Source organism: Mauremys mutica, chromosome 7 (assembly GCF_020497125.1).
Source record: "Mauremys mutica isolate MM-2020 ecotype Southern chromosome 7, ASM2049712v1, whole genome shotgun sequence".
In the NCBI taxonomy this organism is placed as follows: domain Eukaryota; kingdom Metazoa; phylum Chordata; order Testudines; family Geoemydidae; genus Mauremys; species Mauremys mutica.
In genome coordinates, this window is record NC_059078.1 from 48044237 (window position 1) to 48071532 (window position 27296).

Consider the following 27296-nt stretch of genomic DNA (forward strand, 5'->3'; position numbering starts at 1 on the left):
GATGGATAATCCTGCATTGGCCAGGTGCTTTGTGTTCCTGCTGGTTCCTCCTAAAAGGAGGTCTCTCCCATAACCCAGCCTCTCCCTGCCCTCTAACAATTTTGAGGTTCTCACTGGATATAAGTCTTCTAAAGAACATTCCCATCCTCTCAATAGGGAATCATAAGGGAACAAACGGGGGTCATTGGTGGAAACAGGAGCAGCCTCCTAGGAGATGTTTTCTCTCTATTCTAGCGTGCGATGTGGTGTCAGGCTCTAATGAGATGGGAATTAGATAACTCCCCTTCCAGTTGCACTATTCTTCCTTGTCTTTTTGAACTACTCTTTACTGTGGATGAACATTCTGTGGACATCTAGGAAGACCGTGCCCATTGGGCTGCCATGGGCAACCCTGGAATATTCATCTGCTGAACTTTCCAGAGATGGCCTAACATTCCATTGCTCCCAGGAGACGGAGAATGGCAGAATTAACAGAATGGTGGCAATGGGTGTGGTGCGGCACCAGCAGCGTGTGAGGTTGTGACTACTCCCTGGCTGGGCTGGGTGATCAGCTGCCTTGCCTTTCATTCCAGCTGGATGATTGCTAATACACATGGGATACCTTCAATACCACGGACTTACCAATCGTTGTGTGGGTAAATCCTACCTCCGCCTTGCAGCCCAGAGAGCAGCAAGCTGCTCCTGTCCACTGCAAAGGGCAGGTGAGAGGCGGCACTCTACATTGCCAGGCTGCACCAGCGTGTTAATGAGGGATCCTTGTGCTCCAGTCTGCAGCAGGTGTTTGGGGAGAGAAGCAGGGGAAATTCAGGTTGGGCTGACACTGAGCTTATTCGCCTGCCAGAGTGGGGACGCAGGAGTGCAGGGACAACCGCAGCCCTCGGGCTGGAGCAGCAGAACAGTCTCGCAAACTGGAGAGGGAGGATTCCCACCCCCCAGCTCCTGGGAAGATCCCTAGTCTTTCCTTTCTCAGCCTGCATGCTAGAGCAGTTTTCCAAGAGAGTGTATGGGCTGTAGATGTTGAGCTCCTGTTCATCTGGCCAGAATTTTCACAAGGTGGTACTGTTGGGTGCTGGGCACTCTTGAAAATCTGGTCCCAACTGCGGTATCTGAGCACTTGCAAATCTGTCCCTTAATGTTTAATAAACCATAGGTCTGTTGCTGGCAGAGTCAGTCCCAATGACTGCAGCAGTGCCACCCTCACCCCTGCCATCTTCAGTGATGCCTCTCTTAGTGGCTATGCAGTCATCAAGCTGAGGAAGCTCTCAGGAATTAGCACGTGGATCAGCGCAGTGTATTGGAAAACTGCCTCTTTAAAAAGATGGAGCTTTCATTTCTACTAGCTGCTTAAACTCTGATTTGTTTTGAGTGTTTCTACCATTTGGCTCTCTTTAATATCTGAACTTTGTAGAAGACTGAAGAGGAAACAATTGAAGTTAGTATAGGATGCTGCCTTGCAATATTTATAGGTGCAAATGAGATCAGGGAAAATAGAACCTTGTTGCAGTTTCCTTGCTTGTTCCTAATTGCATTATCACTATATCCCACTGGGATCACTTTACACAGTATCATTTTTTACTTTAACAGCAAGTGACAAATAATTAATGATGTAAGCAGAGGGTGTTAACCCCACTGAGGATGGATCTTGCTGTCGCTCCTGTGTGCTGTATCGGTGTACGTAGAAGAGCCAGTGTTATGGTGGAGAGTGGGTTAAAGGGCCCAGATCACCAGGACTTTGTCTTGCTATGGATGGAGTCTTCAGGACCTTCTCTGGGACTCTGCAACCCGTAACCTGCCTAACTGCAGGCTGCCTGTTTGTTCAAGTGAATATACGGCTGGTAAAAGGTAATTGGACTTCCCATGAAGTGGAAGTCCTCTGCCAGGATCGGCTCAGTCTCTGCCCCCCTCAATCGTCCCATTGACACACCGGCCCTGGCCAGGATGATGCACCTTTAGTTCACACTCTGTGGCCCATTCAGGCCACCATTTCTTGGGTGAGGCTACAACCAAAGGACAGACTGGGTCCAGGTGGTGAAGGTGGACCTACCCACTATCTTCCTACCAAGAGCCAGGCTGTTTGTTAACCCGTTCCCCAGATATTCCTGACAAGCCCTCGCTGCCAGTTGGCCACTAGTTATCCAGGCAGGATTTGAAGCAGTGATTTGGAGGGGAAATGCTCCACTGCCCCACGCCCAGTCCCCATAACCATCTGCTCCCACAACACCCTTCCAGATGCCAGGCTCCCCAGCTGTGAGGGTAGGGGCAGGTACCGGTGAGTATCGGGGGGAGGGGAGGTTGAGGCAGGCAGCTGAGCAATCCATCCTGGCAGTGTCAGGGAATGCACGGCTGGCTTTTCTCTCGAGCACTTTGGGAGGTGCCTGGTGGGCCCTGGCTGCATTCAGTGGGTGGGGGTTTGCATGGCCATGCTCTTCTCCTCCCACGAATCGCTCCCACTTTGGGCTGGCGCAGGGGAAACATTCTCCAGAAAGCCAGCTCCCCCGTCATTGGTGATGAATAGAAGCAGGCCCCAGCCTCCTCCCTGTTGTACTCCTGGGCCCACGGTGAGGTTTGTTGTGTTGAGGGCAAGAATCTCTGCCTATGTCTGTGCGGGCCGGGCCCAGAGAAGGGCAGGAGCAGTGGGCTCCTTTTTCCCCAAGAGCTTCTGTGTCTCTTTGGGCAGTGCAGGAGCCAGCAAGGGACTTGTGCCTTAATCCAGTGAGGAAACCGCCCTGGACTGTCGTCATCTCACCAGTAGCAGTGCTCCAGGCGTGGTCGGAGCAGGCTCTGCAGCACCATCCCACTCAGTCCTGGAGGTTTTGCTCAGGAGGTCTTCCCTTGGGCGGTGCTGCTCCCCTCCACGCTGAAGACTCTATTCATTAGGCTTCAGCTTGGAGACCTTCCCAACATGAGGTGCAAACAATGAAACAGCTTGGCTTTCTGCAGGGACTGCAGCAATCACGTAACCCCATAGCAGAGAGGAAAGCTGGCCAAGTGGGAGACCTGGATTCAAATCCCTGTTCTGACATGGATGACATGTGATCCTGGGCAAGGCACTTAGGGTATGTCTACACTGCATTTAAACACTTGTGGCTGTCCCGGGGCAGCTGACTCAGGCTTGTGGGGCTATCAATCTGCAGTGTGGACATCCGGGCTCAGTCTGGCTCCTGGGATCTGGGACCAGTCTCCCTCATGGGGTCCCAGAATCTGCGCTACAACCTGTGCTTGGTCGTCTGCACTGCAGTTGTATAGTTCCGCAACCCTAGCCTGGGCCAGATGTGGGTGTTCCATTGCTGTGTAGACATACCCTTAGGGTAATTCCCAGGGTGGGTAGACATAAGCTCTGCTTGAGCTAGTACCTAGAAATTGCCATGTGGCCACGGCAGCTTAGGCTAGCTAGCTCCTCTCCCGACTTCTCCTGCAGCAGCTGGCCTCGCGTGTTTCTCCCACCTCACGTCACCTGGTTCTGACAATCCTCCAGCCATCACTCAACTTAATGGCCTATGGACGTCACCTGATCCTGTAATGCTGAACTCCTCCCTTCATGGAGAGAGATGCTCCAAGTATGAACTTCCATGAAATACCACTTGGACTGCTGGCCCTTGCATCGCCACAAGCCCTTGATGGCTAGGTAGAGTTTGTGTTAAATCTATGCCTGCCATTACCTTCTTGTCCCTGAGAGAGCCGGTGGCTCTGGGAAGAGCCCTCCTTGGTCTATCAGGATCTCTGTTTTCCTTCACCAAGGTGCCATGTCTTTGACATCCAGTGGCCCGGAGATGTGGACGAAAAACCAAAGGCTAATGAGCGGACATTCTCTCTCTCTCTCTCTCTCTCTCTCTCTCTCTCTCCCCCCTCCCCCAGCTCCTTTCAAGTTCTGTACAAATTACTGGCCCCCATCTCCATTGAAATAACTGTCCTGGCAGCAGGATCAGAGGGAATTTTCACTCCCTCCATGCAGCTGTGGTTCTGGGATAGATTACAAAAGCAATATTAGGAAATGCAAGAGGAGGAGCAGCCCTTCCTAGGATAATCCACCCGGGGCCTGCTTGCTGCCAGGGGGCCTGGCGCGCCATCCGTCAGCGCTCTCCCAGGGCTGCGTAAGCCAGCCGTGAACCCCATGCTCCTGGCTTTTATTTTAATTAGGGCTGCTGAAACCCTATAGTGAGGGGAAGGGGTGGGGGCGGGCTAGTATTAATGAGCCTTTTATGAAGTCAACAGCCTCTCCTGTCTTGGAGAGCCGGCCCCTGGAGAAGGTGAAGGGTCAAAGAAGCCTTGAGTGTTTCAGGGAAAGGGAAGCTTTCTGTTTTTCTCTTTGACCTCGTTGGCTGGAAGCTTTTAATTACGGCCGTCCCTTCCCCAGTGGTCGGACATCTGTCAGGCAAGGAGAGCGAAGATTGGCCACCTATGGTGGCAGCGCAGGTGATGCCCTCCAGTGATGGAGGGAATGTGAATAGGAGAGAGGGAGATGCACCGATGAACTTGTGGAAAGGAACTGAGAAAGAAGCAGAACTAGAAACAGAACCACCAGTGGCCCAGTTCTGCAAACACCACCCTAATGGGCCTCTCGGCATGGTTCTATTTCTAGTTCTGCAAGCTCTGTGGGGCAGAGACTACCCAGTTTTATTTTTTTAAGGCCAGAAGGGGGCCATGAGATCATCTAGTCTGACACAGGCCATAGATTTCACCCAGTTACTCCTGTATTGAGCCCAATAACTTATATTGGACCAAAGCATGTCTTCTGGAATGGCATCCAGTCTTGATGTTGCACACTTGTGTGTCTATAATGCATAGCACAGTGAGGCCATCCTCTCCGATGAAGGCCTCTTGCTACTAATGCTATATAAATAATAGAGGAAGGCTTGCGCTAGGATCCAGTTTACAACGTCCCTTTGCTCTGTCGTCCTTCGGAGAAACCTGGTCTGAAGCAGAACAATTGAGAAGTTCCAGTTTGGTTCCAGATTCAGATCCAAATGCCATAGGCCCCACTGTGACTTTAATCGTCTGATAGAAAGTGGCTAACTCTGCATCCATCCGACTTCTAGTTTTTAATGTTAATTGTCCTTAACTCCGAGCTGGGAGCTCCCATAGGTCCTAACCTCAGTCTGGGGTGAACCAGCCCCATTAATGTGACCCTCCCAGGTTCTGGGACCAATGTGCATTGCTCAGGTTGCAGTCCTGCCCTGTGAGCTGGGCTGTAGCAGGTGACGGGGGAGGATGGCCTTGTGAACACTGCCCCGGTGAGTCTGATGGGTGGGTGGGAGAGCGAATGTTGTCTGAGGTCGCACTGAGGGCAGGGGTGAGGCAGAGGCAGCTCCTAGCCGCAGGCACCTGTCTTGGGTGCTCACGTCCTTGGGATTTTGCCCATGCAGTGGATTGGGTGAGGAGCCCTGTATTCCTGCTGTGCACCAAGTGACCCATGGCTAGGCCTGCTGGAGCGGGGAAGGGACACCATGCTGACTGGAGGGGCTGGGGAGAGACAGGGCATGACAGTGACCAAACTAAGTGTAGGGCAGGCTGGAAGGCCCCGAATCCGAAGAGGATGGAATTGTACCTAACCTGCGGATCTGACAGTCCGTGGACGGGCTCCAGCTAGGAGCCAGTGCTCTGGGTCAGAGCGCTGTTGTGCAGGGGGTGCCCTGGCATGGCATAGAGCTGGCAGGAACTGCAGTTTCCTTTGGGCAGGAAATTCTGCTGGTTTGGAACGTCGTCTCGTTCAGGCTCAGGCTGGCCCATCTCCAGTGTCGAGGTGCAGCAGCCGGTACCCAACGGTAGAGTCGAAATGCCCAACTCCTCACATGTCAGACGCGCTCAGTGAGGGGGACAGCAGCGACGGCACTCTGTGTCTAAGCACTGTCAGGCTTTCCTGCACGCTGCCGTCCGCGCTTCAGCTCATGGCTACTCTATGGCCACATCGCTCCTTGGGGCAGGGCCTGGCTCTTCAGTCTGGGTTTGTACAGCACCTGGCACGGTGACGGCCTGGGGCTCTTGGGTGCTACATAGAATCATAGAATCTCAGGGTTGGAAGGGACCTCAGGAGGTCATCTAGTCCAACCCCCTGCTCAAAGCTACCAATGATGGGTGATGACTAAGAATCAGACCTTTCTCATAAGAGCACAATATTTGCTTTTTCACCTTCATTAACCCTTTCTGAGCCGTGAGTCCTCGCTTGTGACTGGGCCCCAGTCTGTTTTCCTGTCCTCGTTCTCATCCCTTGCCCTTGGTTACCCTAGATCCTTTGTCTGCCAGCCTTGCTGTCTTGGCTTGGTCCCTACCTTGCTCCTTTCCCTCTAGGCCTCTCTCCCCCTGCTGCTCCTGAGGTAACCGAGACCCGCTCCCGACCTTCCTATACTTCAGTTGAAATATACATTAGGGTGAGGCTCAGGTCTGCTGCCAGAGGAGGCATCGATTGCTCCCGCACCTCAGCCCAGCCTGGGTTTGATCCTGCTGCCTGCATGTGATTCAAGACAAACAGCAAGCGGAGCGGGTGACCACTTGGAGACTAGTTGCTCCCAAGGCTTGTTTGTGTGCTCACCTCCAGGGGAGATGCATTAGCCTTGGCTGAGGTTGCTTGCCTCTAGCATTAGCCCTATAAGTAAAGGCTTGGGTGCTTTCCTCATGGCGGTTTAACATTGATGTTGGGGTGCTCTCAGCCCTTTCCCCCGATGTGTAGCTCTGCACCCCCAGCTGAGCTGGGTGAAGGGCTGCAGCTCCCATCAGAAGCCGCGTTTCCTGGATTGGCAGGTTGCTCAGCAGTCTTCTCTTTGTAAATCTCCCTGCTGCAAGCCCACATAAGGCCCCGTGTGGCTCAGCCAGGCTCAGAGCCTGCAATGTGGTGGAGAACCACCATGCGGCAAGGAGAACGCTGACAGTGATGCCCTCCCAGCCAGCATGGGCTGTCCTTCCTGCTGGCTCAGGCCTGGCCAGTATCTGAGGCAAGGCTGTGGGGAGCTGGCGGGGAGAAGGGGAGATCCTGAAATGGCTGCTGGGCCCATTGTCCCTGAATTTAGGCAGGAAGGGAGGAATGGTGAGTCCCAAGCCAGGACTAGGCTTAGGCCGTTCCCAGTGACAATACTAACAATCAGTGCAGCGAGTCTGGCAGTTCTCAGATCAGTCCCTGGCAAGCATTGTCCAAATCATTTGGATGAGACTCTTCCTTGGTGGTAGAGGGGAGTCAACGACTAAGCAATGTGGAGCATGAATTGCCCCTCTCCTCCCAGAAGGTGCTTTCCCCAGGCCAGAGCTTGAGGGCCTAGTCTGGGAGCCCAAGATCGTATGAAGATGATGAAGGAATTCGGCTCCATCTCAGAAGAAGCTGGAGGCTATTGATGGGAGTCACGAGAGTGAGTGGACGTGGACAATGGATGATTCCTTCACGCCATGGCTGTGGGGATAACGGAGGGTCATTTGGACAGCTGGCCTGGGTGGTGGGGGGAATACAGAGGCTGGCTTAATATGCAGGTTCCTTCCCCATGGAGCTGGGGAAACAGGCTGTTTTGTAACCTTATTACAATGTCCCAGTGATCCAGGCTCGTGGGCCACCCTGCCAGGTAATTCTGGGTCACCAGATGCGCGTGGCAGGGTCAGTCAGGCTCACTGGGAGGTTAAAAAATGTGGGGGCTAGCTGAGCAGGAAGAATGGGGGCAATGCAAACGACGCCGATCTGAGCCATGCTGTTGAGGCGGGTCTCAGTGCTGGAGGAAGAAGTTGGAGGAGCAAAGAGGGTAAACTAAGGCTCCCATGTATTGTTGTTTCATGTGTAGGTGCCCTGCAGTGGGTGGAGCCCAGCCGGCGGAGGTGGGCTCTGAATTCGATCTCTCCTGTGTTTCCACTCAGGCCACCGCTGCATGCGCTCAGTTTGGCTGCTTGCTGGCATGAGGATGCAGATGCAGTTGGGTTATGGGGCCAGGAGGGAAAGCTGCTCCAATCAGCTCTGGGCCTGCTGTGGTCACCTGAGTCACATCCCAGAGGCCAACACTCCCCTACCCCCCCCCCCCCAAGTCTGGAGGTCTTGCTGGGCTCTCCAGCCACCCTGGGGGATGATTTAGGAGCCGATGTAACAGCCAAGTTCTTCCTAAGCTGGTCCTGTAATCAGAAGCTGTGGTGCGGGAATATGCAGTGGTGAATGCTTATACTAGGATCTCAGCCATAAGGGGAAATTATAAGTTGTGCTGAGTGGGATTTAATAGCCAGGCTTCTGTGGTGAAGGGACCCTTATCTGCTGTGGCTGAACATTCAGCGCTATGCTGTTTGATGCGGTTGGCTGGGAGAAGCAGCTTGGTGGTCAGCTGAATTCCGGTTCCACGGCAACACTAGCTCATGTTTCCCAGACGACTGAAGATGCCCAGTCCCCAGCGGCAACTGGGAAGTACAAGAGCTTTGGAAAATTGGAGATGCTTGAAGTCTAGAGCTTCACTCGGGATGAGCTGTTGGGGTTGGACTCTGGATGGCAGTCAGACAGTTCTTGTGCAGGTGCTGCGTAGCCTGTGTGCAAACTCCCTGGGCAGTCTGGTCGGGGGAGTGTGATCCAGGGATGGGGGAAGGTGAGGGGTTTGTTTGACTTTTCCTAGCTCTCGAGTCTCTCCTGCAGTCTCCTGTCAGGTCAGCATTCTGGCTGGGCCTGTGTTTTGTAAATAGCTTTTATTTCAAATTATATGCACCATGTTATGGCTGCAAATGTTCTGTAAACAAGTTTTGTTTGCTCTTCCTCTGAGAATCTTTTCAGTAGTAGAATTTAATACTTTGTTTTAAAACAGCTGTGCGGGTTAAGATCCACCCTGTATGTTTTTTTTGTTTGTTTAGTCCCTACATCTTAACAATAAAGCTAATAACTTAATTTGGGGAAAGCTGTTAGGGATAATAAATAGCTTCTGAGTGCCTGATCCAATGTGAAAACATGGCTAACACTGTCTCTTAAATGCCCTCCATATACAAAATGTAATGATTAAATCACAAAGTAGGAAGCAGTCATATTGTCAGCCTGATGGGATGCATCAAGACAGAAAGACTGGAAGATCTGAGCCAGAGACAGAGTAGAGAGATGGCAAGTGACTCTTTTTAGGTAGTTTGTTTGCTCAGAGTGTGCACCCATGTTAAACAAATGACTCCTCCCTCTGATCCTTTCATCCTTAAAAATGCATAACTCAGCTCAAAAGAGTCCAGGCTTTCCCTTGCTGTCCCGTGTCTCTGGCTTCAGCTCTGATCCTCCAGTCCTGACCCAGCCTATATTGTCATGTTGCGTTTCTTGTAGGCGTTATCATTAACCGGGCAGCCCCAGGGATGAGAGAAATGCCCAGTTCAGCTGTTTGAGGGTTTTCTTTAATAGCACCCATCACTGGAGCCTTATAGAGATTGAGAAATATTTGCAGGGTCTGGGCTTTAAGGTGATAAAGACTTGTATGATTAATCTCTGGTGAGCCCTGTATTGAAAGGGAGGCAGAGACTCTCAGATTAAAGCCAGAAGGGACCATTAGATCATCTGCTCTGACCTAATTTATCAGGCAGATAAATTTCCACATCTGCTGAGCAAGGGAAAATTGACCAACTCCTTCAACAGAGATGAGGTGGCTGGGTGGATATGGGAGCAGTGCTGTGAAATCCCACAGGCTGTATTGCCCTGCCCCATCTCCTAGCCACTCTACTAGTTAGAGCCACATCTACACTATGGGCATGACAGTGGCACGGTTACGGCACTGCAGCTGTGACGCTGTAGCAGAGGGGTTTCCCGCAGTGATGGAAGAGGCTTTCCCATTGCTGTAGTTGCTCTGCCTCTCCAAACCGCAGGAGCTAGTGTGACAAAAGAAGCCCTGCATCCAGCTAGCTGAGTCTACGGCAGGGGTACGCAAGGGCACTCGGGACAGAGCTAGGTGGGTGGATCTCATTTTTAAGTATGCACTGGGCCTTGTTCTCACCTGTTCATGGTCTTTCATCCCAGCCTGAAGTTCACTCCTACACTGCAGTTCCCCCCCATCCTAATTTCTGGTGGGCAGTGGGCTGTTTTTTGAAGTGACATGCAAAAGGCAGCAGCTCATATGTCTTTGCAAGCATCTAGTCAGAGGGGAGAGGCCAGGTCTTCCGACTTGCTGTAATGCACAAGTTAGCCTCGGGGGGCCATGTGTGTCTCTGATTAGATCAGTGGGGACCCTTCTTGCTGGCAAATAGTAACAGGATTGTTCAGAGAATCAGTCTGCAGCAGCCCTGCTGTATATTCAGTGAGGCAGGGCCTGAGGTTTCCTTTCTGCTGTTTCGCACCCTGAGCTGGTTCCACCCTATTCTCACCAGAGAGGTTGAATGTGAGCCCTCAATGCCAGGTTGCTGAGCTGCAGCAAGACATTGTCAGCTGTTACTTCTCTGATCAGCCGCTCTCGGAGTCGCTGCTTTGAAATCGGCCATCCTGGCAGGGCGCCTTTGGCTGGCTGGGTTGGTTACGCCATGAGGAACGATGGGATTCGGGGACTGTCCTGTCAATAATTAACCGAAGCCTGGGAAAAATCTTCTCTGATGCTCTGGGCTCTTCTCTCCACTATCCCCAGCTGCCTTTGCCTTCCTGATAGAGCTCAGTTCCTTATCTGGCCCCCGCATCGCACCTCACGTCTTTATTGTATCTAACTTGCCTGTAAGGCAGAGCAGTGCAATTACCCCCTTGCGCAGATGGGGAACACAGGGAAGTGAAGTGACTTGCTCAAGGTCACCTAGGAAGTTGGGGGAAACAGGGACTTGAACTTGTGTCTCCTAGGCTCCTGCCCTAACCACTAGGCAATCCTTCCCCATCCAGCTAACTTTAAGGCCTCCTAATATAAAATGGGGTTTAATTGTTCCATGGCCTCACCACCACGCTAATGCAATCAACCTGCCCAGGGAACTAACCCGAAGGCCATGCCTTAATGGTGCAACAGCAGCTTGGAGCTTCATTCCTCCATAAGGCAGGACAGCTCGCGTTGTATTTTCAAGCAGGAGGGGAGCCTGGGTATGTCCATGGCATGGGGAGGAGAGAAGCTGGATGGAGGAGGGGGTTGTTCTGTGCCTCCTGGTCAAGATGAGCCGGGGTGTGGGTGGAGTGACTATAAAGGGGATGCTTTGGGCAGACCACCGTGGCGGGGCAGTGTGGAGGAGGAGGGTTTAGCCTAACCCGTCGGCTTGAGGGCAGTGTCTCTGAGCAGCCGAGAAGTGAGTGTTGCTCTGGGTACCCACCATTGTTCTCCTCAGCGCCAAGCGGGGTGGAGAATGGGCAGTTGGAGGGCGGCTTGTTTTCTTTGCTTGTGGCAAAGGGATTACCTCACGTGGCTGGTTGCCATGGCAATGCTAATATTTCCTCCTTCTGGAGGTGCCCAAAGGTGAAGTGACATGAGCCTCATTAACTTCAGGGGGTGCCAGCTTCTGCAGCAACCTCTCTCCTCCTCCTGCCTGGCTTAGGCCTCGGCATCTTTGGGCTCAGGAAAGAGAAGCGCGGTCTATAGGCTCACACCAGCACAGGACCCAGCCTGCATGGGGCCAGCGTGGTGTCAGAGCCCGAGCATCTCCCGACTCTGACTCCATGGGCAAGTCCCTTCCCCTCTCTGCCTCACTTTCCCAAGTACCTAATACACAGCTTCATCAGCTTGGGGTAGTGCCCAGAATATGCCAGGCACTTTCCAAGCACAGAGTCTGCTGTAGGCTGGCCCTGCAGAGTGAACAGAACAGGCTGCCAAGACCCATTCAGGTGGGAGAAAAGGGATGCTGGGAGATATTGTCCATCAGTGTCTGCAAAGTGCTCCTGAAGGGGAGTAGCTGGAATTCCCTCCCCACGATACATCGGTCACAACAGAGTCCGCTCTGGCGGCTGTGTTCTGGGGGACCCTGAGGTCAAAGATGGAGAAGGTCAGTGCTTTTAATCACGAGGGTGTTAGCATTTGTCAAAGGCCCCTTCTCTCTTGCCTCCAGTTGGTATCTAGCCTTGTGGGCCAGTGGCCGGCTGCCCACCCTACAGGCCCCAAAAAGAGCCCTACAAGGATTGTGGCCTGTCAGAACTTGTCTAGGACAAAGACCCTTTCCCCTAGGAGCTCTGTGGGGATTGGGCATCTCTCCTCTGCTCCTGGCCCTGGGATCTAGCCCCAGCTATGGTCATTCCACTTGCTCCAAAGCCCCTGCAAGGGGCTGGCTCTCCAGCAGCCTGCACCAGGCCCTGTGTGGTGAGGTGGGCAGTGGGCAGCTCCCCCATTTCTCTGGCACTGGCCCGTTAGGTAATCTTGGGAGGGGAGAAACATCTGAACTTTGAAGGGGTGGGCTTGCCATGCCTCCAAGGCCAAGGACTGTGTGTGATCCCAAATCTGTTGTGTCTCAGAGGGGTAGCTGTGTTAGTCTGGATCTGTAAAAAGCAACAATGAGTCCCGTGACTAAAGACTAACACATGTATTGGAGCATGAGCTTTTGTGGGTGAATACCCACTTCGTCAGAGGCATGTCGCTGTCTTGTGTAGCTGTGCCACAGGGCACCTGGCATCGCTGTGGGGCCAGCTGGGGAAGCCCCTCTGAACATGACCATCCTCAATGCTAACGGCCTTGGTATGCGGCTTACCAGGAGCATGCGGTAAAGGAGACCATGGAGAACACAGGCCCTGAGTGCATTCATCCCACTAGGGGAACAGGGCTTTGATTGTTCGGTGGCTTCCACCATGGCTTTGCCTGATGTTGGCCTGACACAGGGACCCCACAGCAGAGCCTGGAGTTGGTGGCAGAGGGAAGCCCCCGCGATCTCTCCAGGCTGAGCCTGGGGATGGCTGGTGTGGGCTGGGCAGGGGACTGCAGCCTGAAGACTGCTGGCACTCTTTCCTGACAGCTGCTGAGGATGTGTCTGATCTTGTGGTCTGTGGTTGTCCAGTCTTGCGACAGAGGAGAGCCTGTGCTCCTAAATGTCCTGCGGTCACGGAGCCAAGGCACGCGGCTGAGAGCTGGCTGCTGAGTGACTGCCTATGGTCTTGAGCACCAGCATGCGCCAGCAAGGGCGTTCTTCCTGCTATCCCATGCCCTAGGCAGGGACAGTTTGAGACCCCAGCCCTCGGGACAGCGCCTCCTTGCACAGAATCAGAGAAACGCAGAGCTGGAAGGGACCTCGAGAGCAGCACCAAGGAAATCTAGACCAGTCCTGGTAGGTGTTTGTCTAAACTGTTCTGAAAACCCTCTAGTGACAGGGATTTCACAGCCTCCCTTGGAAGCCTGTTCCAGAACTGAACTATTTTTATAGTTAGACAGTTTTTCCTAATATTGAACCTAACTCTCCCTTGCTGCAGATTAAGCCCATTATTCCTTGTCCCACCTTCAGTGGACACAAAAAACAGCGGATCACCATCCTCTTTGTAACAGCCCTTAATATATTTGCAGACTGTGATCGTGTCCCCCCTCAGCCATCTGTTCTCTAGACTAAACATGCCCAGTTTGGCATTGCACAGTCCAAGTCTTCCAGCCTTCCCCTGCTGAGGCCTATCCACTGTTGTCAAAATACCCCGGGGAAGCCGGGTCAGTATTTCAGGACTCCGTCATGCCCCAGTGCAAACATTCGGGAGACTCCAAGCTCTGCCTGCTGCCTGGGGGTGTTTGGGCCCTGGGAGCGGGCTGCAGCCAGGTTCTTTTTATGACCTAATTGCTAATTTGTAATGAATCTGGTTCTAATAATGCGATGGTGTTTATAGAATACACCGTAACTAAGGGGCTCATTAAATTGGAACGGGATGGGGGCTTGGGAGCTGTGGGCTAGAGCTTTGCTGGTGTTATTGATCAGCTTGCTTTCCCAGACAGCCAGAGGAGGTGAGCGAAGTGAAACTGCACCTAGGAGAGGAAGGATGGCTTTGTGATTGGGGGTCCCGGGCTGGGACTTAGCAGACCTTGGTTCAATTCACTCCTCTACCACAGATTTCCTGTATGATGCTAGTCAAGTTACTTGATGGCTCTGTGCCTCAGTTTCCCCATCTGTAGAATGGGCATAATACTCTGTCCATTTAGACTGTCAAGTTTTCTGGGTAATGACTGTTTGTACCATGCCTGGCACGACAGAGCCCTGATCTCAGCTGTGGCCTCTCAGTGCTATTGTAATGTGAATATAATTTTATTTTTTTCCGGGAAACGGGGCGGGCAAAGCCCGCCCCATGCTAACGGAACCCCCCCCCCAGCCTAAGGGGAGCTTCCACAGGGCCTCAGAAACCCACTAATTGTGGGGGACAACTAATAAAAGAACAGGGACAGGAGTGCGGTCAAAGGGTCATAAGAAGGGAGCCTGACGGGGACACTGAGCAGAGAACCCTGGACAGCGCCCACTGCTCCTCGAAGGCGCCAGCGGACGCCGCCCAGAGGAACTCCGCCCGGAGATGTGAACGGACTAAGGAATGGAAACAAGCCCCACAGTCGCAGGAGTCTCCATTGGCCAACCGCCTCTCCCTGGTCACGTAGATGGCCATTTTTGCCAGGGCGAGGAGGAGGTTGACTAGGAGGTCCCGCGACTTTGTGGGGCCACTGATAGGGAGTGCATGGAGAAGCAGGTGGGGGGAAAAGTGCAGCCAGAAACGCAAGAGGATATTAGTGAGGAGCCGGTATAGGGGCTGCAGCCTGGCGCACTCTACATAAACGTGCGCCAGGGTCTCCCTCACGCCGCAGAAGGGGCAGGTGTCTGGGACGGGTAAACCGCGCCAAGTACACGCCCGTGCTCACGGAGCCACCAACTGATGTCCCCGACGGGCCTCGGGACCAGGGTGGAGTACAGGCTGGCCCACTGGGGCTCCTCACCCTCCAGAGGTGGCAAGAGGTCCCGCCACTTGGTGTCAGGGCGGGACACGAGGGTGAGGAAGTGAAGGGTGTGGAGCACGAGCGCGTAGAGATGCTTCCTTGGTGCGATTTGGAAACGGACCGGCTGCAGATCGTGCAGCCGGCTGGCGGAGAAGGGGCGGGGGGGGGGGGGGGGCTGGTCGGGTCCACGGGGCAGGGGCCCGATGAAGAGGTCCAGAGGGCTCGGGGTAGGGGGTGGGCGGGGCGGGGCGTGCCCTCACGCAGCGAGGGGTTTGCCTCTGGCTTCCAGGGGGTTAATTTGCATAACTTCCCCCATGATGCTCTGGGATGAGTGTTTTCCTTTTTTTGTTCTGATGGGGGATTAATGCAATCAGCTGTTTGAAATAAGCCACTTCAGCCCCTCCTTAGGCTAATGCCTTTGAGAGAGTGAGAGCCAAGGAGCTATTGGGTGGGGAGCCGATGGCAGAAAACTGGCTGAGGCTGGCTCTCAAGCGGCCATCAGTGGTGAGGGGGGGGCACAATTCCTGGCAGCACTGCCAACCCAGACGAGGTCATCTCCATTATGCCAACTGTAAGGGCCAGCGGTGCGCAAAGCAAATGCCAGGTTGTGGGAAGGGGGATTATGTGGGAGTTTGGGGGCCTGGCAGAAACTGCGATGAGGCTCCATTTCTGCTGCTGCCTTAATGAAAAGTGGTTGTGGGAAGGAGTTTAGGAGACTGGCCAGGGATAAATGTTTAAGTCAGGATGGAAAAGACAGAAGTGGGTGAGGACATGGAAAGGGGAGCCTGAGGAATCAAAGAGGGACAGATGTAGCAGGGAACAGGGACTGTCTCTCTGCTGTGGATTCGTACAGCACCTAGCACACCAGCCTGGATCCCTAGTTGGGGTTCCCAGTGCTATTATATGGGATGCTGGAAGGCCAGTGTGATCAGTATGAGGGCCCAGGGCCGCCCGGGGGGCGGGGAAGTGGGGCAATTTGCCCCAGGCCCCGGGCCCCACAGGGGACCCGTGAGCCCTAGCCCAGCGGCGGTCTGGGTCTTCGGTGGCATTTTGGCGGCGGGGGGTCCTTCAGTGCTGCCGAAGACTGAAAGGCCCCCGCTGCCGATATGCCGCCGAAGACCCGGACTGCAGCCGGGTGAGTACAAGCGCCGCAGCTCCCTCGCTTTGCCCCAGGCCCCCTGAATCCTCTGGGCAGCCCTGTGAGGGCCCAGGGCCTGTGTTAAGCTGTGATGTCCTCTTGCATGTGTTAGGCTGGGCAGACTCCACAGATCTGGGTCACCTGTGCTCTCCCAGCTGAGCTCCTTGGAAGGAAAGGCAGGAAGCAGCATCTGCCATGCCCTTGCTTGAACCTGTAGCTGGCAGCGTTAAGGAGGCGCTGTAGGAGTAGGGAGGGGAGGCAGATGGATTTTGGTGAGCCACCCACTGCTGCGGAAGCCCCCACCCCCTGCAGAAAAAACAGGGCCCCCTGTAAACACAGGCCAGCCAGAAAAGGAGCCATCCAGAGGCTTAAGAGGAGTAAGGGCCTGATCTTTCACCGCTGAGAGCTGAGTCTTCCCCTACTTGAGATCATATGTGAGAGGAGGGCTCTGATCTCATGCACGTCCCTGCCTCCCAGTGGAGGCTTGACACATGCCAAACCCCAGGATGCAGGAGGAGCCAGAACTGGCTCTGTCTGCTTAGGAGAGAGCCAGGGCTGCGACAGCAGGGGTTCCAGGGCAGGAGGGAGGGGCATTGGCAGGGACATTGTGGGGGCAGTGCTGGAATGTGGGGAGTGTCACTGCAGGGCTGAGGGGCAGCCCCAAGCTGCAATGTGGGGGGCCCAGGGCTGGAATGTGGGGAGTACTGCAGGGCTGCGGGGGTGGGGGCATTGCTGCAGTGCCATGGAGGGGGGCAGGACTGAAGTAGCAAGGAGTGCAAGTCAGGATGGAGCATGTGCGGGGAAGTGGGCTGCAGGTCCAGGGGGAGTGTGTGTGGTGGGGGGAAGGCTGCAGGTCAGGGCTGGAGCATCCAGGGCTGGGTTCCTCAGGGTTAGGACAGAGCCTCGTGCATAGCTGGCACTCGCTAGCTTGCTACACTCCTGTGCACCTGAGAGTTGTTCTTCCTCTGTCTCTAGGAAGCATGTGATTGCCCAGAACCTCTGTTCCAACCTGACTCTCCCAGGCACGGGGGGACACACCTGGGCCGTCCTGGGCCAGGGGGCTTTGTGTCTTTTCCCAACAGGATCCTGGCCCATTCGGAAGGCACCGTGGCCCCTTGTCCTTGCCATCCTTGCCCCAGCATTGCCAGCTGACGGGTCAGTGATCTCTGGCAGGGGACCCTCTGGGGCACAATGGGAGTGGAGATCCTCGGGACCCAGTGAACAGAACCGGCCTCCCCATGATGAGAGAGTGACAGGACTGTAAAGGGGGGCAGAATGGAGGGTACCCCTGGGGTGTGTGTGGCGGGGGTCTGTTGCTCACCTCCCACCAGCACAGCAGGATGTGCTGCACCCTCTGTGCCCCTCTGGCCATTGGTAGCCATCGGTGGTGGGGCACCTCTGTCGGCCTTGTGTTGGTTCAGTGAGCTGCTGGACTCTTCACCTAGGGTGTGAATGCAAGCGAGGGCTGGGGGGGAGGCAAGATGTGGGGGTGCCCTGGGCAATCCAGGGGTCTCTGTCATGTGGTGGTGATAGGGAGTCCGATACCTTTGGTGCTGTGAGGGAACCACTGGCAGCTCTGGGGGAGGGGGAGGAGCTGTGCAATGTGATGCCCTGAAGGAGCCTTGAGCTTGGGGGAGGCAGGAATAAGGGGGTGGGTTCTATAGGGATAGGAGTCTGTGCATGTGATGCTCTGGGGGGTAGGAATAAGGGGGTGGCACAAGGAGGGGGTCTGTGCAGTGTGATGCCCTGGGGGGCAGGAATAAGGGGGTACCATGATGGGGCCTGTGAGCATGATGCTCTGGGGGGCAGGAATAAGGGGGTACCATGGGGGGCATCTGTGCAGTGCGATGCCACAAGGAGCCTGTACAAGCTCAGGACCTGGCTGGGCAGGGGGACCAGGGGGTCAGTGCAGTACACGAGGCTCTGCCCTGTTGGAGGGGGCAATACCATGAGCACAGTCCCCTGTCCCCGTGCCCTGTCCCCCGGGCTTGCCAAGGGCCGTCCAGGCCTCGGTGACCCTGACCCAACAGCGGTTTCTCATCCAGGTCTGACTCTGCTCCGGAAACACCCAGCCCTGAGCTGCACTTCATGGCTGGGGAGCAGCCGGTGCCAGAGCCTGCGAGGATGAGGTGTGGCTCTGCTCTGGGTCATCGGCACCAAGGGCAGCTTGACCAGACAAGAGCAGGGAGTGAGCCCAATGGGCTGGAAGGGGAAGCCCTTACCTCTCCAGCATCCGGCCCGTGGAGGGCAGCATGGTGCGGCTCTTAGCATAAGAGATGCACAAAGTGGGGCGGTGGGGCATGCACTGGGCACTGGAGTTGGCAGGAATTCTCTGCTGCCAGTTCCAGGGAAACCACAGCAGAGCTGAGCTCCGTGCTCCTTATGTGCTGTTCAGCAAGCCCGGCCCTTGGAGCCCTGTCATGCTTCCTTGCCCAGAGTCCCACAGGGAGTCTGGGAGCGTCAGCAGCTGCTTCTTGGCAGGAGGCTGCAGGCCAGGTCTTGGCATCTCCATAGAGGAGGATCTGCTTTGCTGCCAAGGCTGCGTGTGCTGGCCCAGGGGGTCTGAGGCAGTGTTTTCTGCAGGAATTAAAATGAGGGGGGGTGTTCGAATTTACGGGGGGGTGGGGTGAGGGCCAATGAGGGGTGAGACTGAGGGTGAAGGTGGGCTGTATGGCACCATAGTAAAAACTGAAAAATGTTTCATGATCATTTTACTAGATTTAAATCATGTTTTAAAATCACTGCACAAATTCAAGTTGGCTACTCGAGCCTTCTATGAAGCACTACATCTACATCCTTCTTGGTTTCTTGTTATAATTTTGCACAACTCTGTTAATGAAACTTCTTGAATGCAGTGCGTTCATCTTTGGTGGATTCTCGCATGTCCGGTACTTCCATTCCTTCAATTGATATGCTCATTAGTTCATTCACATGATCAGGCAGAAGGCGGCTTCTTTCAGAACACAAAATTCTATTCAATGAGGAAAAAGAATGCTCAACTGTAGCTGTTGTGACTGGGAGTAGCAAGAGATGAATTCCTACTTTTTTCATCCCAGGAAACATAGCACAAAGATTGGGTCAAGCCACTAGTGATGATAAAAAAGAAGTCAAAGTCAAATCTTCATTCATTCGTTGTATGATATTCCACTCTCTATTCAAATTCTCTATTCTATCCTGAGCACATGGCAGCCCCATTGCTGGTAGTGCCTCACTCCACTCAACTGTCAGTGTTTTATAGGACAGGGATCTGTAAAAGCTACGTAGAGGTTGAGTAGAATCTAGAAGTCGCTGTTATAGATTTTTAAGAATCAAGTCTGTGTACTTTTTCAGTTGTCTTAACGAACATTTCTTGTCCTCGTCATTTAAAGAGTCAATATAAATGCCTTCGTTAGTCAACTTCTGGACTGAAGTGTTTGCTTCTTCCAGTACTTTTTCAATGGATAGCTGTCTGATTGATCCAAATGTAGCTTCTATTGCTGGACAAAGATCTACTACTGTTGTAGCAGATGCCTGGATGGCACTGTTTAATGACCCAAGTGGTTTCAACCATAGACTTACAAGAGAGAGAATGGCAATGGTCTTCTCTGAACGTAGTTGCAAAAGTAGCCCACCAACCTCACTACTTAGATCCATCCCATCTTGGTAGATACTGTCCAAAGCCAGTAATAACGGCTGGAGTAATTTTAAGACAACAGCCAAGGATCACTCATGAAAAAGCCAGAGGGTTTTCCCAGGTTGGACTAATTTGAACTTCAGTCCCAGTGTATCTTCTACATTTTCCAAGATATTCAGTCTTTTTGGACTCTTGCTGAAAAAAGAATATAATGAAGACATTAAATTTGTTGCTTTTTTAACGTCTTTTGAAGAGTCTGCAGCTCGTACTAGCACTAGTTGGAGTAGAGGGCCTCTGCAGTGTGTATAGGAGAGATTAGGGTTACACATTTCTCTGAGCAAAGCTTGTACTCCACAATGTCTTCCAGAGAAGTTTGCAGCTCCATCAAATGCACAAGCAGCCATCTGTTTGGAGTCCAATTGACAAGCATGTAACTCTTCTACGATGTGGGTTGTCACAGATGCAGCCGATGTGTCTTCTATAATTTGAACATCTAGAAATGCATCTACTGGCCTACCACTGACATCAAGATAACGTACACAATGATTTAATTCTTGATGTCCATTTGCATCGGTGCATTCATCAGCCATGTATGCAAATTTTTTGACCGTGGTGAGAGAGTTCTTCACTTTTTCAGCTGTTGAGTCTTTCACTGTTGCACCACATGCTTCTAGCCAGTCAGTTGAGTTTCTTGCAGAAAGATAGTGAGCATTTGCTGGTCTTGTTCAGAACTAGTGTTCAACGTCAGGATGAACCAGTGACAATGCACTTAACATTGGCCTCCAGTTTGTAGTGTGTGGTATGTCTTGCTTAAATAGAAAGTATGATGCCACAGCTATGTGTGTTCGCATGAACTGTGTTGTGTCTCCAGCATTCTTAACAGCCTCATTAACACTCACCGGTGTTGTCTTTCGTCAGTGGAGACTCAGAGTTGAGAGGTGCCTTCACATGAGTTCACCTCCCAGGTGGGCGGCAAGAAGGCACCTTGCTTGTTCCTCCAGCTGCTCACTCTTCGCTCTGGCCACTGTGGTTCATTGTGCCACCGTTCACTCCATTGCTCTGTTGCCAATGGTCCTGCGCCGTCACCTTCTGCTGCGACCTGCCACTGTGACCTCTGCGAATTGGTCTCTTGAGGTTCCACCCAGCTGTCAGTGATTTCAGCTGAGCTCTCAGTGGGGGAACCTTGCTGCTAGTGCAGACTGGGCCATCTCTTCCACAGAAACACTGTCCACAGCAGGTCTAAGCACTTAGACCTGATTATCAGTGATTTCAACTGTAGTGGTTACTTAACAAAACAAAAGACTCTCTATGGAGCCTAATCACCTCTGTCTTTAAACAGTGGAGAGGGGCAGGTCAAATAGTACTGGTGACTCAGGCAGACCATTAAGCAAAACACCTGTCCCCACCCTCTTTCTTGATGTCCTCAATCAGCACAGGCTAAGTACAGTTCTTCTGCCCTTTACTCATACACTCAGAATAACAACATTTCATTACCCCCTGCATTCAAGTGATTTGTAACCCAACCCCAGCCAAAATCTGTCACTTGGGCAACACAGCTCTGTTTGCTGGATACCTTGGTAGATTAGGTGTGAATGTAAATACAATCTGGTCCTGAAGCCTTTCCCCCCAGCGCATCACTAGCTGTCAGGGAGAGCTCATTTAGACTTGGCTTACAAATCATCATTTAAAATTATTCGGTTGGCCAACATCACCAAAATGAATGCACTGACATTGTCATAAAAAATAACAGCTGTATAAGGAAGCTAGTCTATGTTCATACTTTTCAAATCTATTATAGTTTTTCAGATACACATATTTTATCATACACTTTATATGTTTTTAAAGTGTGTATTAATGTTTCAATTTCAATTAAAATTTCCAAACAATCACTACATTGGCAACACTGCATGTAACTAGTTCACAAAACTGGGGGTTGGTGGGTGTTGGGGAAATTTGGGGGGTATACACCCCCCCAGGGGGGTACTGGGAAATCCTTGGTCTGAGGGCTCCCCTCTTCCGGCCCTGTTGAAAGGAGGGGCTGATTTGAATGTGTGTGTCTGTGAGGTCTCTGTGCTGTGGTTTGGCAGGATTTGGCAGGGCAAGTACAAACACAGCGAGGCAGCAGGGACTAGTTAACTTGCCCCGCGCTTTTGGCAAGCGATCAGAGAGAGATGGGGGTGGAGGGGGAAAGGAGAGAGAGGGGAAAATGGAAGGGCAGAGAAAAGAGACCGGGAAAGGGAAGACAGGGTGGTGAGGAGATGAACAGAGGTGGGTGAGAAATGGGTATAGGAGAGGGAGTGAAAAAGGTGTGTGTGGGAGGGAGATTGCACAAAGAGAAAGAATTAGAGACAGAGGAAAGATGGAGAAAGAACAAGGAGAGAAGAGAGATCAGGAAATCACGAGGAAGAAGAGAGGAGAGGAAAACGGAGCAGATGAGCGAGAAGGGAAAAGGCCCTGGGGGTTATCTCATGCCTTCCGCTGCCAGGGATTACAAGGTCCTTTGCAGACTGAGCTCCAAATGCAGCCACTTCTGGGGTGGAGCATACAATAGTCTACTGCAACATGACCCAAAAGGTTAGGACAGGAAGTGATCTTCTCCCATTGAAACTACTGGGAGAATTTTTTGAGGTGGGCCCAACGTGGTGGTTGCTTGAGTTGGAATTGGGGCTAGGACCTGGGGCGGGGGGGGGGGGAGGGAGAGAGAGAGTGTGTGTGTGTGATTGGCTGGATAAATGCCAAGGAATCTTCGATGATCACAAGTGCCCTGGCCTTTGGGCTCATATCTCTGAAGAGAGGTGGTGCAGGGGGAGAGAAAGGGGATGGGGTCAGAGAAGGAGTAGAGAAGGGGGGAGAGACAGCCAGGGACAAAAATGCAGGCTCTGCCCCTCACCAGTTTTTCTGTTCAGCTCTGGTGAAGAGATGTGAAATGCTGGGAAGGGAGATGGAACAGAGAAATGAAGCCATTGTGCCTGCAGTGTTGGCCCATTGCATGAGCTTTTACCTCGGACCATAGTTTAGGGAGGGTGTTAGGCACCGAAACAGAGGGGTGGACATCAGCGCCCCCAAAATCGTCATTCCTTGGAGAGAAAGCAGGTGGTGAAATATCAGACCCATGTGGCCATCCCCCCAGCCTAGGCAGGGCTCCCTTTCGTTTGGCTGACTGTGTGTGCTAGGAAGCAGCCTGCAGTCCTGGCCCTGTGGAGCTGGTCCTACCGGCTCCCCCGCTGCATGGTGTCCGTCGCACTGGGGGAAGCTGCCCATTGCGCTGTGGGTAAATTGCACTGCTATGGAGGAAATCCAGGTGGTGGGATGTAAAAGCAGCAGCGTTGGGCTGTGCTCTCTGCTGCAGTCCCAGCTGGCAGGCTGGGCACGGAGCATATGCCAAATCCCTTGGCTTCCCCTGGGGGAGAGGCTGTGAGGGGAAGCGTCCTTTGGCATCGAGGTGCTGCAAGGAGCGAGACTCCCCTAGCCCCCAAGGAGACCGCTTTCCCCTCCTTGGCAGCGCTGTCTTGCCAGCTGCATCAGGAGATCTGGCCAGAAGGCTCTGCTGTGCACAGTACAGAGGAGGCTGATCTGCCGGCTTCGGCCTGTTCTCTCCCTCCAGGACTGGTGGCGACGTGGGGCCATCTCCCCACGGGCAGTGCTGGAAGCCCCATTTCTGGCAAACGTGTCGAACTCAGCTGCGTAAATGGGCTGTGGAGAACACTTAGGCCCTAGCCAAAGGGGATGGACTTTGATGCCCTAATAGGTCTCATCCACCTCTGACTTCCCCACTGCTCTGCCCAGCCTGAAGGCAAGGCCTCTGCCTTTCTCATCTTCCCAGACTCCTCCCCTGGGCTTCTGAGGCAAGCCCTGAACTAATTGGATTCAATTAGCACCCCCTCCTCTACTCCCCGCGGTAATTGATTGCATGTTTCCGCTCCCTCTGCCAGCTCTGACAGCTGGTGAAAGTCCTGTCCTGAAAGGCTGCAGATGAGAGCTGGGATCCCAGCAGCCCTGGCACCGCATGGTGGGGAATGAATCCTGGATGAGTGGGCAGGTAGCTGGACTGCCAAAGGGGCCCTGGGCGGGTTTCAGGGGGCATGGCTCTGAGGGTTGGGTTGTGTCTAATGCAAATGAAAACCATTATAGTAACGCTTTGCCCCAGAGCACCTGCCATCTCAGGGCCTCTAAGCCCTTTACTGATGTTAATGAACTAGACTTGAGGCTGGTATTATTGATCCCCCTTTCATGAGTGGGGAAACTGAGGCACAGAGGTGACTGAGGCCTCACAAAGCGTCAGGAGCAGAACTGAGGATAAATCCCAGGAGTCCCAATCCCCTGCCTTCACCACATGGATCATTTTAAAACAAGGGTGAACCCAGCACTTCTGTATCTCAGAAACCCTTTCCAAGGTGAGATCTCAGGGATGGTCCAGATTTCGTCTCATCTCCTCCATAGTGCTTAGAGCATTCCCAACTCAGTGACTGGGGAATGCCCAGAACAGACGGGAGGGAAAAGGACACCAATGCCGCTATGCCAGTGTAGCACCCAGTGTAGACATTCGTTCAGTTTAGGAAAGGCCTTTTTCAGTACAGTTTCAGCCATTTCCCAAGCCACACAAGCTATAGCAGAAAGAGGCCACTTATACCAGAATGAGACAGTCCACCCAGGTTATACAGGAACGTCCTTAGCAGGGGCGGCTCCAGGCACCAGCACGCCAAGCGCATGCTTGGGGCAGCAAGCCACTGGGGGCGCTTTGCCGGTCACTGCGAGGGCGGCAGGCAGGGTGCCTTCAGCGGCATGCCTGCGGAGGGTCTGCTGGTCCCGCGGCTTCTGCGGACCTCCCACAGGCGGCTGCCAAAGGCAGCCTGCCTGCCGTGCTTGGGGCAGCAAAATGCCTAGAGCCGCCCCTGGTCCTTAGGCATACGCAGCATACATGGCTGCCTAGGGCACCTGAAAATTTTAGGCGCCACCGGGACCATAGGTGCCGACTTCTCATCTTGCCAGGGGGTGCTCGACCCCCTGGGTCCGCTCCAGGTCCTGTCCCCACTCCACCCCTTCCGCCAAACCCTCTCCCCGCCTCTTCCCGCCCCTGTTCCACCCACGCCCTGCCTCTTCCATGCCTCCTCCCCACCCTGAGCACGCCCCGTACCTACTCCTCCCCCTCCCTCCCGAAGCTTGAATGCCATGAATCAGCTGTTCACGGCACTCTGGCAGCACTGAGAAGGAGGGGGAGGAGTTGGTAAGTGCGGGGCCGCCGGCACGCAAGAGGCATGGGGGGAGGGGGCAGAGGGGGGGAACTTGGCACCAGTGGGTGCTCTGCACCCACTAACTTTCCCCGTGGGTGCTTCAGCCCAGAGCACCCACCCACGGAGTCCACACCTATGACCAGGACAGCAGGTAAGAGCGAGTTGGCTCCCGCACACCCAGCGCCCACTGCAGTTTCCTTACTAGGCAGAAGGCACGGGCTGTATTCACAGGGGCACCAGTTGTGCCAGCGTAGGGGCACCAGTATTCACAGAGCTGAATGCACTGGCGTAGGGGCACCAGTTTAATAATACTGAGTAGGCCCCATAAATCCTCAGGACGGCCTCGAGGTTATACCTGTATAACTGTAAACTATCAGTGCTGTAGTAGTGCCTCTGTAGTTCAGACACTTACCACAGAAGGGTTCTTCCGTCCCTTAGTAAATCCACCTCTCCGAGAGGCAGTAGCTAGGTCGACAGAAGAATTCTTCCTGCAGCCTAGTGGTGTCCACATCTGGTCTTAAGTCAGTTTAATTGCATCGCACGATGTGAAATTTTTCACAGCATTAAGCAAACTTTGTAGCGTAGACCAGCCCTGTAGGACCATTCCTAAGGCCACTTCACATCCCTCTGGCAATGTGACGGTGCCTTAAAGTGGGCAAAAATTACAGATATACCCATTGAAAGTGGCCTCAGTGTAAAATGAGAATGAGCCTATAGCGTGTTACCTTCATGCTGTACTGGGACAAGCGACTGCCAAGCTGCAGAGCACTGGGGGCTTGAACTCCTGAAGAGATAGCTTAATTTTTAGAGGCTACATACATTCCACTGCCTCCCTGAAGTTAGTTTCTCTAATGATCGGGCCATGTTTATTCTAGTGCCCAGCTTGGGCTGCAGGTATCTGATGTTAAAAGCTTACGTTTGACTCCCTTATAGAATGGGACAATGTATGCTACCTGCCCATCCTTACCAAGGGATTCAAGGACATACCCCCAATTATAAATCATTTTCAAAATGCTTCAGATCTGAGTTCTTAGGACATCAGAACTGATGAAAACGGGAAGGAAACTTAAACTTAAAGGGGGAGGGATAGCTCAGTGGTTTGAGCATTGACCTGCTAAATCCAGGGTTGTGAGTTCAATCCTTGAGGAGGCCACTTAGGGGTCTGGGGCAAAAATTGGTCCTGCTAGTGAAGGCAGGGGGCTGGACTCAATGACCTTTCAAGGTCCCTTCCAGTTCTAGGAGATTGGTATAGCTCCAATTATTACTTTCCCTGGCAATGCTGTTTGTTTACTATTTGCACTTCACCAGGTTGGAGGTTGAAACTAAGCTGGTCAGTTTCATAGTCTGTTTTGAATCAGTTTCACTTTAGATTTCTCCTACACTAGCACAAGACTGAGGCTATGTTTGGTTTTATAGCCTTTCTGGGGAAGTTTTTGATATAGGAAGACTATATTCAATGTCATGGGGGGGAGAAACATCCTCAAATATGAAACCTTTTATTTTCATAGTAAGGTTTGTAAATATCTGCATACTCAAAGCCTGCAAGAAACTAGCTGACTCAGTTATCTACTGGTTTGTTGCATTTACTGGTGAGTGATTTATATAGAGGAAAGGCTGACTGTTTGGAGGGATGGACATATGGATGCTGGAATAGACATGAGGGATTATTTGAGAGATGAGGTGGCCAAATGGTGGAATATTGACAAAGAGAAGGGGATTTAAGGAGTGGGTAATTTATAGTGCTTGGGGAGAAAGGCAGTGTTGCTAGCTGTTAGGTTTTTATGCGAGTCTTGTTGTATGTGGTGTTTTTTCTTCAGATCCTGGAGTCATGGGGTTACGAGAGAATCTCAGTTTTCATCTAAATAAAAAAAAGTAAGTTTCTAGCCCTCGGCTGTGGAGCAAAGCTTGAAACTGTGATCTGTGTGCGCCTGGAAGGCAAAGAAAAAGACCCCAAATTCTTTGTAGTTCTTGTGATTTTTAATTCAATCTTGTGATGTTGCTCATGTTTTTTGAACACTTGGGGTTGGCAGTGGTGGAAATGTAACAACTTGACCACAGTGTGTTTGTCGTATCTGGTTCCCCCGGCCCTTCACCTGCCTTGTTCTTTGGGTCTCTCTGCCTCTGTTTGTAAAGTGCCTCCTTAGCACATTGACTTCAGCTGGAGCGGTGAGTTGTCAGCACCTGTGAAAACCACCTGGGCCCTACGTATCTCGTATTGGGCACTCCAAAATGGAGGTGTCCCCAGCCAGAGGCTCCTTTGGAAAATGGTGGTTCTAGTCACTTGCACAAGATGATGCTGTGAGCATGGAAAGACTGTACTTTACAACTAAGAGTCAATGGCAAAGCTGGGCTAGATGAAGTGTGCTCCAGTGGTTAGGGTCCTAGCCTGCCACTTGGAAGACCCACAGTCAATTCCCTGCTCTGCCACAGATGTCCTGGGTGACCTCAGGCAAGTCACTTAGTCTCTCCGTGACTCAGTTTCCCAGTTGTAAAATGGAGATAACAGCCCTGCCCTGCCTCACAGGGTCCATGGCCATAAAGAATGCGAGGTGTTCAGAGACTGCAGTGAGGGG

The 27296-nt window shown here is 52.9% G+C and overlaps 1 protein-coding gene across 1 annotated transcript in view; it reads left to right on the forward strand.

Annotated features, from left to right (window-relative positions):
* Positions 1 to 467: 467 nt before the first annotated feature.
* SEMA3G (semaphorin 3G) overlaps positions 468 to 27296 on the forward strand; it is a 104629-nt gene continuing 77800 nt past the window's right edge. The window contains exon 1 of the mRNA XM_045024754.1: positions 468 to 701. Within this exon, the coding sequence (XP_044880689.1) occupies positions 593 to 701 (109 nt within the window). The 5' untranslated portion in view covers positions 468 to 592. The remainder of the gene's footprint in view (positions 702 to 27296) is intronic.